This window comes from Magallana gigas, chromosome 2, assembly GCF_963853765.1.
Source record: "Magallana gigas chromosome 2, xbMagGiga1.1, whole genome shotgun sequence".
Classification (NCBI taxonomy): Eukaryota; Metazoa; Mollusca; class Bivalvia; order Ostreida; family Ostreidae; genus Magallana; species Magallana gigas.
In genome coordinates this window covers 3362601-3375806 of record NC_088854.1, presented here as the reverse complement: position 1 = coordinate 3375806, position 13206 = coordinate 3362601, and the positions used below count along the sequence as shown (strand labels likewise).

The window sequence follows — 13206 nt, the reverse complement described above, 5'->3', positions numbered from 1 at the left end:
TTACCAGGTTCCTGTGAGGGACAACAGATATGGCGGATTATCAAGGACAGACCAGGAACCAACATCAGGCAAAAGGGGTGTACAGATCACGAACTTACGTCTTAATATGAACAATATGCAGACACATCTTGTGTCCAACCATTAAAGAGACACAACAAATTTCAAGTCCAGTCACGAACAGCCATCTTTCCAAATCAACAGCCATATTACACTGTGGCGTCCGTGGTATTCGTCGTTTCTGTATACATACTGCTCAAGGTAGCTAAAAACAAAACTAATGGAGGACAAATAATCATGCTGAATATAAAACAGGATGAATCAAACAAAATTGTACACGACACACGTGCATTCTATGACGACATCACAGGGATTCGTGCCTTCAAGATCTAAGTATTTATGCAGATACCTGTTAGATCAATAGAAGATTGCGCTCTGAAAACTGTATTTAACACAAAATAAATGTAGTGAAAATCTTTTAACTAAATTATCTTCAGGCTTCAAATGATACTAGATTGCTTAATCAATAGGAGCTGTTCATTGCGCGTGCGTAGACTTGCATCAGATGGAACCTCTGGTGTTCTGAATCGATTTCATTCTAATATAGCTATTCTTAATTACATTTATAAGCCAGCAAAAACATATCTACAGACAACCGTTTTATGGGCTATCTTTGTGCAGCAAACCACACCGGCTGTGTTAATAAAAATAGGAACTGGATTTTGATGAAATTAGTGGTATTGATGGTGAATTAATAAAATGTTTATGTGAATTTACATTGAAAAAAAATATGCATTCAATTTCTTATAATTGTTATAGCGAAAACATATTTCAAGGGAGAGGTTTAAGGCATGAAATTAACGTTATCTGATCTTGCATATGATCTGTATTTATAAAAATATTTTAACCCCTTTTTAGCCAATTATTATCTAAATGCATTTTAACAATACATATTTTAAATATATATCCCGAGAAAAAGGTTTTCCTTCTGTACCGCAAACATCCATAAACATGCTTGATTTGTTTTTTCAATATATAATTGTGTTGTAGATGTTTCTGAAAAACAACTATATAAATGTTAAACATATCGTTGCAAAATTTAATTTAAAAAATAAGACTTTCAGGGTCTATGACAACGTTTACTTTCCACGCGTCTCTGACCGGGGAATGATCGAATGCGCATTTCTATAATAATTTTTGACATATTAAATACACCGATGCTTCCCTTGACAGTTGTTGACAAGAATGAGAAGTGACATTTGTTTTTCTATGGTGAACTGAGATAGGTTATTCCATAAGTAAGCCCTACAATGAGCCTTCGAAGGCCGTTTTACTGCCTACGTTACACAATATTTCCTTTGTTTATCTGCTATAATGCATGCAAATCACACATTTGCCATTTGTTCGTGTGTTCTAAAAAAACCTAGTTTTGTTTGAACATATTTATGATTCATTTTCTAAAAATAAAAAAAACAGAGGGACTCATATTAATATCCCTTTTTTCATTTTAGTTTTTTTTTTAAATAAAAGTGACCATTGAACATGTTAAAAATTATTTGAATTGCAAAAACAAGCTATAATTATTATTTCAATTTTCAAAAAAATCATTAATTGAATTTATAATTTATATAACTAGGAATTAATTTCAATCAGTATATATATTTGTTTCAATAAATATTTGTATTCTGCAAAGGCAACGAATGAAATTGAAATATGGCATGAATGGTTTTTTAAAATAATTTTAGTTCTTACCAAAATATTATCCCAAAACAATTATACAAGCTACATTTAATGTAATTTTTTTTTAAAAATATACTCACATAATTTGAGACAGACAAATCCTACAGTTCATCACATATTAATTGCTGAATTTAACCTAAAACAAATAAATAATTTCCTAATAACAAACTGGTTCAAACAGTCCGTCCATTAAGGCAGGACAGACTTAGAGCATTAGATGGTTAATGACAATTTAGTCCCAGCAGATGAAAGCATCAACACAGACTACCTGCCACCTGTCCCGGATTGACCCCTCACCTTGAGGCGACCTCGGGCCACTGACCACGGTCTTGTTAGACACACGACAGTCGGGATTTTTTATTAAAAAGTCACTGACCAAGGGGTGTGGCGTAATTCCCACAGTTCAACTAGATTACGTAAGTAATATTTTTAGAATTATAAATTTAAATAAAAATATTTTTTTCTATGTTGTTTTTAAGTCCTAAAATTTAATTTATTTTTACACATTTTATATACTGAATAAAAAATATTATTGGGATAAAAACAAACAGAATTGACTTAATAAATATCAAAAACATTGCATTTATGATTATATGATATTTCTTTTAAGTTTTGGTCGACCTAACTGGCGAAATCAAATCTATGTAGACTATGTGGAGGGGTCAATCTTTTATTCGATGAGGTCGATATTAGTGGACGCCTGACCATTGACTGGTTCTCGCACCACTGACCGGCTAATGTTCGGACTTGGCTAGAACGTCTGGGTTAGACACTTGTCCTACACGAGTTTTACTTGTCACAGATATATCAGGTCTGTTTTTTACATTAAGAAACTAAATATTTACATTGATTTGAATGCCGAACAAATGTTTTCTAAAGGTTTTTTTAATAACACATAAAAAATATTGTGATCTTTTATAAAAATGTTGGCCTAAAAAAAAGAGAAACCACTGAGAAATAAAGAGATATATTTTCTAGTCGTTTTTTTTAAAGAAAATAAATGTTATCCAACTCAAGCATGTGTAAATTGCCGTAAGCGGTGGTTTGTTTAAAATTATGCAAATGAACAATGTCTAGGAAAATAAAAAGTACCTTTGAATCTTCCAAAACAATAAACCAAATATTTTCTATTTACAAACTACAGTTACTTTTACCATAGTTACTTTTACCCCTCAAGTTTTCAATCCAAAAACACAAAACAACCCATGAATTTTGATAACACTGCCGCCATTACTATGCATCCATTTTCACCAAACACACCAACCAGGGTCAAACTAACATGTCGACTTAAGACGGTCACCCTATCAGACACACACCACTCAAATCATGCGGCCGTATTCCGGGCTGACATAGGCTAAGGTCTATCAAATTTCACTCCATGTTAAATGGGGAATTCTTAGTAAAAATGTACCGTACTTCACGGTCCCTGAATTTCAACCGCGCTCATCTCGTTTTCAATATAAACAGGATTTTGCCAACGGCTATACAACAGTATGTGTTGCATATCGAATGTTAATTTACTTTCAAACTGGTATATGAACAAACAGAGAAATAAAATATTAAGATGAATGAAGTTGTCCAGATTTGATGCAATGAAAGGGAAAAGAAAGAAAGGAAAACTTACTGCGTTCAGAAGATCACGGGCAATCAGGCAGCCTCTTCGGGGTTAAGTATGTCCGTCGAAGTACGCTGCACTTCACTCGTCCGTAATAAATTGAAATTTAATTCGATTACTAAATGTTTCAATTTTTTGAATTGTCAGCCCCATTGTCAGGTGAAATATCTTTATTAATTTGCGCAGTGGGCGGAGTCAGGAATGCCCGCCTAAATATACTCCGGATTTGTTGCACTCCTTGCAAAAAAAAAGTTGTCTCTGACATAAAATAGTCCAGAAAAATGTCCATATTTAAGAATCCAACTATGCTACCGCAAAACTATCCAGCAAATTAAAAGCTATGAATTTCCTGACTTCCATCTCTGGTTGAAGATTACCCTTTTTACATGGCCGAGGGGATCTAATAAAATGCAAAAGTTAGCATATTTCACTCTCACCTGCATCGTTGCTTAGCGACTGTGGTAAACATATGCTAATTTTTCAGATTAATGTATGATAAATCTTTTTATGTTATATCAGACTTTATTACTAACTTGTTCAGGTTTTTTTTGACAAACGCGTAGTTCAGATTACTATAATTTATTAGTTTGTCATTTAAACAGCAAGAGATGAAACAGTACTGTCCCTTACATTCTAATAAGGCAGCAACTAATTATACTTTGCTAACGTTCGGTACCTTTTTATTTAATAAAACAAAAAAGATCAAATATTAATCAGTCAATATTTTATTTTCATACACATCTCGAACATCTTTAGTTTGTACCAATACTTAGTACATTAATAGATAGGCTAATGTCATTTAAAATGTAATTTCATTTAATCTGTTATAACTAAATGCGAAATTAACAAAAAGGAAAATGAATTCTTTAATTTGCTTGTTCTATCTTACAATGACACACTCTGTCGTTTTCTCTTTTCCCACATTGTCAGTTCGTGAATTGTGTTGGTCCTCTGAATTGTAGTCTTGTTGTAGAAAGACAAGCGGGTTAACGGCAAGATGTAAAAGCAAAACAGCATCAAAAACAAAATTACATGACACATACATGTTTCAAGAGACAATTTTTAAAGTAAACTGTTATAGTAATTGTCTGTGACGCGCGTGCTCAGTATAGGGCTTTTGAGTATTGATCGGCTTATTTTTCGATCTGATATCCTTATCATAAAAATACACATGGAGTTTTTTTAAATATCAAAGAACTTTACAACACAAGAAAAAAAAGAAACTGATTTTGATGTTAAAAAAACATAATAAGGAAAGATGGACGCAAGACGTGTATTCGATTTAGGACCCTTTACATGGCTTAACATCATCCGAACTAAATTAGATTAAATCATCTTTTTCGTTTATAATTCTCTATTTGAATCTGGATAAAATAATAACGATATTTTGTTTCTCCACTTTTAAATAAGCATGCAAGGAAAGTGGACAGATATCATTTTGTGCAACTATAAAGCACAATTACTCCGTATTGTTTGGTAAGATTTGCATACGATTTTACCGCTGTATGTTCTTGGATAAGATAAGTGTTCTATTTTACCACTGTATACTGATAGAAAACATTGGCGTGCTATATTCACCGTTGTATATTGTTCGATAAGATTAATGTGCTATATTCACCGTTGTATATTGTTCGATAAGATTTATGTGCCATTTTACCGTTGTATACTGTTGGGTAAGATTGGCATGTTATCTTACCGTTGCAAACTTTGGGTAAGATTCGTGTGCTGTTTTACCATTGTATACTGCTGGGTAAGATTGGCATGTTATCTTACCGTTGCATACTTTTGGGTAAGATTCGTATGTGTTTTACCATTGTATACTGCTTGGTAAGAGTGGCATGTTATCTTACCGTTGCATACTTTTGGGTAAGATTCGTGTGTTGTTTTACCATTGTATACTGTAGGGTAAGATTGGTTTGTTGGCAGTGCTATTTTACAGTTAATTGTGGAGGGTAAGATTGGCGTGCTATATTTTGCGTTGTATGTGGTGGGAAGATTGACTTGGTTATTTTTACCCTTGTTTGCTATTGGATAAGATTGGTATGCTATATAACTGTTGAATGTTGTCTGATAAGATTGATTCGTTGTTCTACAGTTTTGTAGTGTTGTATGCTTTAGCTTTAACTCGTCTAAATATCGAACCTTTGTGTATTGTTCATCAATATAGACGGGTAGTTATGTTTGACAAATTGTTGAAATTAACGAAAAAAAATCACAATTCTATGTTGTGATTAATAATGGTTTTTATTACCAGTAAAGGCAGTTTATAGGGAATGACAGGTTTTTTACGGTGATGTCGGTTTGTTGGGATGGATTAGTTGTTAAATCATTATAAACTGTTGGGTTGTTAGGATTTGGTAAGTAATGAATGTTGGTAGGATTAGGCAGAATGTAGGCTGTTGATAAAATTGACAGTATACTCATAAGAACAATTAGTAGAAACTGACAATGACAGAATATTTATACGTTGTAAGTTTGTTGGTAGGTATTGATAAAACATCTAGCCGATGTAGGCTGTATATGATTGTTGACAGGACATTAAGCCGATGTATGCTGTCTTTAAATATTGACAAGACATATAGGCGATGTAGGCTGTCTATAAGTATTGACAGCTAAGACAGGACATTTAGCCGATGTAGGATATCTATAAGTATTGACAGGACTTTAAGCCGATGTAGGCTGTCTATAAGTACTGACAGGACATTTAGCCGATGTAGAGTGTTTTTAAGTATTGACACGGCATTTAGCCGATGTAGGCTGTCTATAAGTATTGACGGGACATTTAGCCAATGTAGGCTGTCTATAAGTATTACAGTACATTTAGGCGATGTAGGATGTCTATAAGTATTGACGGGACATTTAGCCAATGTAGGCTGTCTATAAGTATATATACAGTACATTTAGGCGATGTAGGATGTCTATAAGTGTTAAAATTATATCTATCTAGTGTAGGCTGTTGGTGAGTATTGACATGATATTTATTTGGTGTGACTTGTTGGTAAACAATGGTATGCAATTTATCTGGTTTGTCTGCTGATTGGTTTTTACATAAATATGTCCGGTCTAGACTGTTTGTAAGTATTCACATTATCATTGTCCTGTGTAGGCTTTTGATATGTATTCTTGTATTTTTCCGGTGTAGGCTGCCGGTATGTATTGACAACATATTTATCCAATGTTTATTGTTGGTAAGTATTGATATGTTAATTAATTTATTCTCCCATTATCTGTGGGTAATGATAGAAAGAATGTTCCTACGGTGTTGATTGCCGGTAGGACAATCTATGTAAGCGGTTGATAGAGATCAATAAGTTATTTTGCTGACAAAGGATGTTGGTATATGATAATACTTATTTTAACGTTGTAGAATGTTGAAATCTGTTAGCTGTATTTCACAGTTAGTTGTATTTCACTGTTAAGGGGTCTGTTAGTTGTATTTCACTGTTAAGGGATCTTGGTAGTTGTTAATAGTGGTTTTTACTTTTGAAAGACGTTGGTATGTGTTGACATTTATTTTATGGTTGAAAGATAATGGTTGATATTCTTTTTGCAGGTGTAGACGTTGGCCTACCGCTATATACAGGCGAGATTCAAATATAAATGATAGTATCATGACCGTTTCCAGTAATGCAATTATTTATGGGTGAAAATTTATTTAGCTGTTAAAGTGCATCTAAAAAAATGTTTGCTATTTGTACATCCTGGTGCACATAAGGTAATGTCTACAATGAAACTCTGATATAGGGTAACAGCCTTGTGTTGAATACATGAAGGTGTGTTTTTTAAATCCCTTGATAATGTTCTGGTCCGGACTACCTAATTATGTGTAGTACCAAAACATTCAGAATATTCATTATATATATATATATATATATATATATATATATATATATATATATATATATATATATATATATATATATATATATATATATATATATATTTGTTTTAAGTTTCAGATTGATTTTTCATATTTTTTTGAAAAGTTCAAATTGAATTTGGATTAGATATTTTTGAAAATGGTAACATGCTATGCTGAAATCAAATATCAGAGGAATAATTCCTATGACATGTAAAGTGAGCATTTGACTGACCACATCAATGTGTTAGAAATGATATGAACACGTGCCCAAAGAAATATGAACACGTGACCGCCACTTGTACTGCATCAGTCAAACGGCGTCGTGGAAAAAATCAGGAAATGTCATCTAGAACAAGCAGACAAGCTTTGAACCACAGGAGGATCTTGTGATTTAAGAAAAGAAACATTTATCATCAATGCCTAACACATCAAAAATCGGATTAATATAAGTCATCAAGTTTAAAGAAAACAATGATATGGTTACATTCCGATGATAATATATTTGAACTAATACCTAGCAATTAATGAAGGGGTTTTGCTTGATTTCTCTGTGCAATAAATTTATGATTAACCACACCAACAAGATTTTTCTAATCACACTTCCGCTTTTCTGTCAAGACATTGCAGACTGAAATGTAACTTACACGTGGAAGCACTCGGGCATAATTGGGGGGACCACTGAAGCAAAGAAAGGAAAGGCGTCCACCTGTACGATACACATGACGTAACCCAGAAAGGTAGGCGGAACCGGTTGACCATATGTTTAGGAATATAAAAGTTTAATATAAATTAGGACTTTCTTAATTCATTAAATTACTGTGTTGAATACTGAATAGATAAATTGACTCGATTTCATCTTTTGCGTTTAGTCAATCATAAGAAGCAGCATTCAGCAAAATGTCACTGCCTTATATAAATGAAAAAAAAACCCGGAATATTTTGAACTAAATTAATTGATAATTAACCACAGTGAACCGGATATAACTCTCTGTCACCACATCGTCAAATCGGAAATTCAAATCATCACCAAACATTTGGAGTAAAATACCAAAAACCTTTTCGAATTTATTTAACTTTAAAATCTGTTCTTGGACGAATGGCATAGTAAAACAAGAAGGATAACTCCAACAACGCATTCCAAGAAAGTCGCTCGTGGGCTTCTGATAACTAATTCCACGGAAGTTCACTATCCTCAAAACCCTAACCCAAACGTCTTACATGTAGTTAAAGACGTTGTCAAGTGTGAGATCCTGCATTTGACTCGCATGATTTTTGTTTTTAAATCGTTTTGCTTCGAAGAAAGGCAGTTGCTTGTTGAAGTCTTGATAATAATTTCTTTACCGTAACAGCCATTGCATGACTAATAATAATGCCAACAAAAAGTTAGTTCATAGTCAATCAATCAATCAATGAAAAAATGACAATGACAATTGATTAACAATCAATTATTAATTAATTAATTAACAATCAAATTAATTAAACAATTAACTTTTCCACATTATAATAGGTATAGCGTATATTGTACGATTATATATGACATTATCATACTGTTCCATTGATTGATTGATTGATGTAATATGATATACTTTTATATTTAGTATAAATATTTTAATTTATGGTCTACAGTTATGACCATCTAAAGTCCAAGAAAATGCATAATTCGGGGTTTTCTTTCTAGCGGCCGCCAGGTGCAACTGTCGTCTGATTCAGCTGGATGACGTACAGAATGGTGAAGATCTACAACAAATCAACGACAATAAATCAACGACAACACAGACCGTTTATTGTTAAATACTTTTGTCATAAAAACAATTCGAAAGATATCAATCAGACGTACCTCCGTAAAGTAGTGAACGAATTCCTCCTTCTCCACATGCCCATTGTCTACAAAATATAATTTAAAAAATCATCTAATACAAAGATTACATCATTTGACTATCCTTTGGATGTTTGCGGTAAATACTATAGTGTGTTGTTTCAGTAATTGTTTAACGGTGTGCACAGAAATGATAATATTGCTATGAATCAATTATATACACCAATGCCTTCGCACGTGTAAGCCGACATTTGAGTGGCACGTATAATCTTTTAAAAAAGTTTTGAAACACATGTCGTCTTAACGTTCATTTCACACCCGGCAAGGTACAAATCTCTCTAAGAGAGATAGTCTATATAAAGCCCTGCCATAACACTAAATAGCAACGAATATTTATAAAACTGCTGTATTAATAGTTATTTTTCTTAAAACAATTAACTTTTGAAATGCACACTCAAAGATGGTTGTATACGGGGACCTTTATTTTGATAAAAGACACTTAAAATAGTTGATCCCGTTTTAAGGCGGTTAACATTACTCACTGTTTGAATCGATCTTCTGATAGTAGAGGTCTAAATCGGACACGGTGATAGCGCCATCTTGGTTCATGTCGAACTCCAGGAACAGACCCTCACCGATTATGTTCAACTCTGGTTCATTGTGGGCAAACCTCGTCACGAATTCATGCTTAGTCACACTATGGTCATCTAAGCAGCAAAGTAATCGTAAAAGCAATTTTGTAAATGAATGCAGTATGCCTTTTCAGGTTATATCACAAAATGTATTTTTAGAAAAAAATATATATTATTATTATTATATATTCCTATCAACAAAGTTACTCTTCTCTGTCAATTAAGACCAACTTGAGATTAGCAGCTTAAATTAGTGGTTAGTGTTCCTGGTAGTTCTTAGATTAGACAATTATATAAAATCAAAAGGGACTTTTTCTGATGGTGGTATTGGGCACTTCCATGTTGTGACGAATTGTTTATCGATATAAACAACAAAATCAATTGTAATTAATATATAACTAGTTTCTTTCCCGTTATTATCATATGCCAGCGTAGTGCAGTGGGTTAGACGGTTTACCACGAATATGTAGGTCAAGAGTTCGAGTCCCGGTGTAGGTTTTACAATTTTTAACTCTCCAAATATTTTTTAATGGATATTTTTTTTGATAAACATTGTAAAATTTGAAAATTCTAAACCGATAAAAGTATTTTAATTTTAATGTACTTTAACTCACATTAATATCTACAGATGTCCCATACCACCTTAATTTACATGACTAACTGAAGACCCTTATGACCATCGAGCGGATGGTTAACAAAACGCCATTAGTGACTTATCTATCATAAATAAAGCATACTACTGACGTCCATTCACGACGATATGCATTGAATCAGAATATGATAAATCACGTATCACGTACATGTATCAAATAAATATCAAGTATATCAAGGTGAAATGTGCACTTAAATCGGCAAGTTTCAAAAGTTATGTCCCGTTGCCGCGCCATTTTCAGTTAAAACATTATTTTTAGGATAATTTTCCTCCTTTAAACCTTTAAGTTGACATACATAGGGACACAATACCATCCTTTTTTTGCAAAAGAATAACAGATAAATGCAATGACTGGCAATAAAGAGTGGCAATAAGCTCCCACTCCAAGAGTGATTCTTACGGTTAGCATCGTAATCATCGAAGATGTGGTGCATGTCGCTCGCCTCGAATCGACCGTCGCCATTTTTGTCAACAGTGTGCCAAAGTGTGGTGACCTGTGTCCGAATAATGTTCTTGAATTGTTCCAAAGCAGAATGTGACTGGTCACTGAAACAGGGCAAAGTTGTTTCCCATCATCCGTAGTTATCGATAATCTCAAAAGTATGGTTTTTGTCTCTTTTAATGGGTATCAATTTTATTTCATTTATCTTAAACTCTTTGATATCATAATGATAAAACTTACGTTGGAGCACCAAGTACACTAGTCACAGTCAAAAGAAGAAAATATGCTATCATGGTTCTAAACAAAAAATATGATATTAAAACAGAGATAAAGCCGAAATAATGAACAGTGTTGTTATTAAAGAAATATTAAAAAAATTAAAATTTATTGTTTATTGTTCAATAAGAGGATATTAAATATAAAAGAAAATATTAGAAGATAAACTTTCATCTTTCATTTCCATTGCAAATGTTTTTTTAAAGTGCCAAATAATTTAAGTTTATAAAGTAATTTAGAATAATTTTCAAAGCGATAGTGGAACACAAACTTACCAGGTTTTGCGGAACTTTTGTTGAGTGATCCGCCGGGTTCAATGTGATAAGACGTCTGCTAGACTTATGACGCCGATTACTGTGACCTCGCAGAACGACAAGTTTATCATATATATATATATATATATATATATATATATATATATATATATATATATATATATATATATATATATATATATATATATATATATATATATATAATGAGCACAGATATTGAAATAGCTCTCAAATTGAGATATACCTGCCATTATATATAAATTAGAAAGTTTTGATCAGGTTTCCAACATAGCAAAAAACAGCGTTAAAATGACATGGATTGCTTTAAATGAAACAGTTACAACAACAAAGTCAATGTGACTAAATTCATAACAAGTAAGAAAAAACATAGCTATTAAATTTATCTGTTTATATCTCGAGTGAAATAAGATCTCTATATAGTGGAGTGACAAAGATAGAAAAGGTCGCTCATTTTTCGAGTTTAATGGACCCGCATACTTCACGGCTGGAAGTTATTTTTTCTTAAAGATATCACCCTCTCCAAACATTTTTGTCCGGTCGTAGAATTTTTCTCAGGTCAAATAATTTTTAAAATGCGAATAAATTGAAGATTTGAGCATTTTTTCATTTTTTTTACTTTGTCAATCATTATTGTTCTCCATTATTAGAAACTCAAATCAGGATATATCCTTGATTTAACAGTTATTGTTGCTCGATGCAAGTATACATTTTCCATATTTTTCTTGTAAATAAAACATTGATTAACTCATAGTCTCGTTTTATATTTGCTGACCAGAAAGAGGATTGTCCATGCGACAGTGTTACATGCCTTGTTAGCTATTATAAGGGTGAAAAGATCGCATCTACATATACAACGGCAACTACAGTAATACTTTATATATGTTTAAACAATATACATAGTAAAGTTAAGACAAACCTATGAAAATATTATAGGAAGTTTTGTAAATCTTTCCCTACTTGCACACTCCTCTTTGAACAGTTTTTTTCGGTTTTAGAGTACGGATATGTGCTGTCAGAATAACGTTTTTGTACTGAGAAGTAGTGTTTTTGTCGAACACTTCGTTTGGTGTTAAAATGCAAACCTAAAATGTAACTATTTAAATTTCAAGTTAGTCGACCAAACCTTCGAGATACAGGAGAGATGCAAGTACGCTATAGATAATGGTTTGTGTTGCGAACAAGGTTGGTGCCACGTTTTTCTTTACTTATACAGAAAGAGCGGAATAGAGAGCATCGTACATACGTTTAATACATATGCCATATGACAAGCACTTTAAGTTCATTTTGAGTCACCAATAGAAAAATAAAGGATTTGAACCAAGTTATTTTCAACATGCCATTAACATGAACATTAACATGGAGCGATTCTTACAGTAAAACAATTTATTTTTGCCAGTAAATTTAAGAATGTCCCAAACCCCTCGACGCTCATGTTAAAACGAACTGTCACTGATAGAATACATATTGAGAAACTACTGTACTTAAGAATTGTAAATTTGCTGAGTATGAAAAGTATTGGCAAACTATTTGTGATTTGTTATAAACTGTTTATAATAGCTGCAAGGATATTGTAATCAAATTATAGCAAAAGAAAATATGAGTATACTATTATGTATCCTTTTGCATATGTATGACTTTTGATAGATAGTGTCCCCCTCTCCCCCACCCACCTCTTAACTAAAAATACGCAAACTTCCATGGTTGATAAATAAAGTATTCGAGATTGTTTGTGCATATATGTCTGTTTGTCGCTGTATACACTTGTCTGTACATGTGCATTTTTATCTTCGGTATGTGACTGTGTTCATACTTATATCTTAAATGAAGTGAATATGTGATGTGTATGCACTGTAAACTAAGTATATGAGAAAATGTGAA

The 13206-nt window shown here is 32.7% G+C and overlaps 1 protein-coding gene across 1 annotated transcript; it reads right to left on the bottom strand.

The window, feature by feature from the left end:
- Positions 1-8820: 8820 nt before the first annotated feature.
- LOC105345409 (uncharacterized) lies at positions 8821-11407 on the bottom strand. The gene is made up of 6 exons (XM_011453541.4): positions 11308-11407; positions 10997-11053; positions 10715-10860; positions 9573-9737; positions 9052-9098; positions 8821-8951 (listed from the first exon to the last, which is right to left on the bottom strand). Exons 2-6 carry the CDS (start codon positions 11047-11049, stop codon positions 8889-8891), a joined length of 474 nt encoding a protein of 157 aa, XP_011451843.2. The 5' UTR covers positions 11050-11053; positions 11308-11407; the 3' UTR covers positions 8821-8888.
- Between the last annotated feature and the right edge of the window lie 1799 nt (positions 11408-13206).